This window comes from Parasteatoda tepidariorum, chromosome 8 (assembly GCF_043381705.1).
Source record: "Parasteatoda tepidariorum isolate YZ-2023 chromosome 8, CAS_Ptep_4.0, whole genome shotgun sequence".
Classification (NCBI taxonomy): domain Eukaryota; kingdom Metazoa; phylum Arthropoda; class Arachnida; order Araneae; family Theridiidae; genus Parasteatoda; species Parasteatoda tepidariorum.
The window spans coordinates 18,893,990-18,898,152 of record NC_092211.1 but is presented as its reverse complement, the minus strand read 5'-3'; the positions used below and the strand labels follow the sequence as shown (position 1 = coordinate 18,898,152).

The 4,163-nt window shown below is 30.7% G+C and overlaps 1 protein-coding gene across 1 annotated transcript in view; it reads left to right on the top strand.

The window, feature by feature from the left end:
- The first annotated feature begins 807 nt into the window (after nt 1-807).
- Nucleotides 808-4,163, top strand: part of LOC107449258 (ubiquitin conjugating enzyme 6) — a 27,160-nt gene continuing 23,804 nt past the window's right edge. The window contains exon 1 of the mRNA XM_043046634.2: nt 808-1,298. Within this exon, the coding sequence (XP_042902568.1) occupies nt 1,255-1,298 (44 nt within the window). The 5' untranslated portion in view covers nt 808-1,254. The remainder of the gene's footprint in view (nt 1,299-4,163) is intronic.

Sequence of the window (4,163 nt, the reverse complement as noted above, 5' to 3'; positions counted from 1 at the left end):
CTTTAAGAACTATGTTTAATGCAGCCTTTTGTATCGTATAGTTTCCTAATTTAACAAATTCGAATCCGTTAGAAAATCAAGGCAGAAACTAACGTACTTCCTTTCCTTTTGACTATATACACGCTAATGGTGCTAACAAGAAAAGTTCTGTCATAGATAGAGTTGGGACCATTTTGAGCAGCCTGCAGAGAAACAGAGGGTGTGTGTTATCGGTCCTCTTTGAACTATGCAAGTGTGAAGTGCTTGACTTCGTGTACAGGTGTTAGAATTCCAAAACGTGGGAACCACTCCCTGCAGAGGATGAAAATCGGGATGATACTTTCGAATCATTCCCACGGATGTTTTCCAAACCATCACTAATAAGGGTCGTTCACACTGGATGCGATTCACTTACCTCCGATTATCGTCGTGAGAAAAGGAGAATCTGGTGCATTTCTCAGGAAAGAAAATAATTCACTAATCAGACTCTCCTTCTCTCTTTACGGTGATCGGAAGTATACGTGAATAGCAAGCAATGATAATGGCGTTATAGTCCATTGTGCAGCTGGAGTGTGACGTAAATATAGTTCTACTACTATTTAAATATTACACGCTCTTTTTGATTGTTTTTCATCTATTTTAAAAATGTCGAGATTTTTTCTGAAAGTTCTAAAAGTGTTTTATTTACAATGCTTCAAAATTAAATCATAAGCTTGTCTTATTTATCCACTTGTTCATAAGGGCCATTCTCATTTTATGCTGTTGACGCACTTCCGATGACCGTTGAGGGAGAATGAAAATCCTATTGCTGCCATAGGAAAAGTATTTAACGATGCGCCATCTATTAGCTTTTTTCGACCTTGAGTTTGAAAGAAGTTAAAGTAGTAGTAAAAATATTGTTTAAGGAATTTAGCATTTGCTTAAAATCTTGAAAATTATACAATTAAATGATTTGATGCTTTAAAATTGTTACTTTTAAATGTATTGTTTGCATCAGTTTATTATAATTATTTCATTAAAAAAAGTAACGAAAATTGATTGAGTCATTCATTTTGTGTTGACGTATTTCGATTCCCGGATTATGACGTCACATGAAGAAGAACTATCGAGTGAACACTAGAAAGGTGACAGGGTTGCTCAAGCTACTATTTATATTATTTTTTTGATTAAATTAGCAACTTTTTTGTGTAAAAATACATTTATATTACTTTAAAAAATTGTGGACTATTTATATTTCTATTCAAATTGTTGGACAAACACTAAAGTTACGGAATAATGTCTACTCCTGCTCGGAGACGACTTATGCGAGATTTTAAAAGGTAAGTATTTGAACTCGACTTAATTGCTAAATAATTATACTAGCTTTATTTGATTGCTTACATCAAAATGAAATATTAGAATCTAGTGAAATTTGAGATTAACTTCATAACAATAGACCGAAATTTTTGTGAAAATTCTATTGTTAACGTCTACTATAAGCAGTGCAAATTTCGTTCTGTTTACTAAGCAACATTTATGTTGTTCTTATGAGAATTGGCAGAGATTTTATCCCTACTGTTTTTCTATTAACATTTTACTTTGTGAAACGTAAATTATATAATATTTATTAATTTGTTTTGCAAATATTATTTTGTGATGTGCTTGATTGCCCTTAAAATTATGGGGTCTGAATATCTTGCCATTTATTTAATTATAAAGCGTTATTTTGTTACTAATTGATTTTCCTGAATAATAAATATTCAGTTTTGAAATTATCCAAAGTAAATTACTATAATTTATCTCATGTTATTGGCAGTTATTATTTATGGATTGTAAAAAGGGGTAAGTTAGTATTAAAACAACAGTTGTAGTTGGTAGATATGCCAATATCCTTCTAAACCCTTATTCACTAGTTTTAATTATTGTACTAATAAATTTCTTATTTCATGTTCGTAGTCAATTTTGGCATTGATGTGTTTGTTGATAGGTATAATAATAAATTTTAATTCATTTCCTGATCTGTTAAACATTATTTAACTTACCTTTGTTTGTTTTTAAACTTAATTACATTTTTTCTCCTGTAGCATGTCAATCAATCTTATGCGCTTTAACCAATTCCAATTTTTTTTATTGGTATAGTAAAAGGCTCTCATTGAGTTTTTATTTCTATTTACAGTGAAAACTGTTGAGGAAAGTTTTATGTAATCAACTAAAACTGTAAACAGAAGAAAAATTAAAGTTTATTTATAATTTTTTAAGTAGTCTTTTAAATTTAAAATTTTTTCAGTTCAAAGCTGGGTATCAGACTTCTGTTAGCCAAATGTGCAATTATTTGAACTTTGATTTGGATCACCCCTACATTGTATCATTTCTGATCGCACTAAAATTGAGGATATTATTACTCATAATGAAAAACAGGCACAAGAGAGAAGTTGCCAAAAAATTGTCTTCCAATGACTTTTGACTGAACCTAATTGATGTTCACAAAAAATTTATTAAAGTAAAAGAAATTTTTAATGATAGAATTTCTCTCCACTTAGCTAATTGAAAAGTACCAGGACTTTTTTTTGATGCCTGCTGATATCAACTACAATCGCTAAAGCTTACTATTGATTATTTTGGGACTATTTCTGTATCTTGATCTTTCTCACCAACTACAGTGACAAAGGCGCCAAATGAATTTTAAACTTGTTAGGTATCTTTTTAAAAATAAAACCTGTACAGGTTTGTTTTGTCCAGAGGGGGTTACAAATTTGTCCCCATTTGTGATGTTTTTTTAATAAATTTCATGCATGTTGCTGTCCAGAAGTTGCCTACTTTTGTCAAATTTTTCTGCTGTTGATAATGATGCAGAAATCTCCCCAATGATTTAATGCTGGTACTAGTACAGAGATCGTCTTTTACAATTTTGTAAGGAAAAAAAACCCAGTTCTGTTGATATAAATTTCAAAAAATACTAATTCAACAATACTTGAAAAAAGTTTGACTGGTAACTTAATAACTGGTCCGTCTAACCTGTTTGATCAGTCTGCCTAAATTATACTTATCAGAGTAAATGGGATTATTTGTATTGATGAACCCCGTGGCAGAATCACGGCGACGTTGTCGCAGAAAGTTACTGAGTTCTTGAAGAAAGATTTTTCTTTTGGGAAGTAAAGAATTTTTTTTCCCTGCAGAAATTTTCGAAAGATTTTATCTTTTCTTCAGAATTATATTCAAAAGATACCTTTCTCGCAAATCTGAGTGGGGAAAAAAATGCTTTTTCTATTCTCATTTGAAAACAACGAAAAATAAAGATTAACGAAGTAAAAAATTTGGTTTTCTTTTATGCAGAAAAGTTTGTTCAAATTTTTTTAATACAGTTATTACTATCGATTTCCACATAGCTTTAAAATCAGATACTTTTAACATGATATTATTTATTACAACTGAATCTCAAACTGAAAACGCGCATTTAGTACCCCTTTTTTGAAAAGTCCTATTTACTGCTACGGATTTAATGATTTAATTTTTTTTTAATGAGATGGTGATTTACTAAATGCGAAAAAAGAAATAATTGGTGTGTTTTGTACCTACAAAAGGCGAGAATATAGCCCGTAATATTAGAACAAAAATATTAAATATTTAATTAAAAAATTATTTTATTTCATCTGAAAAGTTTGTTTTTTTTTATATGAAGTAGATGCTTTTGTTACTAATATGTATATTTGTTTTGTTTTTTTAAAGTATCTTGCAGATAGATATTAGTATTAGAGAGGTATGTCGCAAAAAGCCCCAAAAAATTCTGCCACGGGGTTGATAAAAAAGCTTTGATAATGATAGTGCACATTGTTTTTTAATTTCCATTACTTCTAAATGTGTAGTTATTAAAGGGGGATTGGAATAAATCAATCTACAAGGCTTCGCCCCGAGCTCATTGGAGCTCGCCAACCCCGCTAGAACCTTCGCAGTTCATTTCGGATTGCTCTGCAATCCGATGCTCGCTTTGCTTGCTCATTGGATACGTTCTTAACGCCTAGCTTTTGTATACTTTTTTGAACACTGAAGTTCCGAAAACTTTTCACTGTAGAAAATTCTAAACCTGTGCATTTCAATATTAATTTGAAATTGCAAACAGTTCACATATTTTTCTTAATCACACTATTCTAAATTTCAGTTGTTGAGAAAAGTAACTGTTGTAAGTTTTGTTTTAAAGTCTTTCCCAC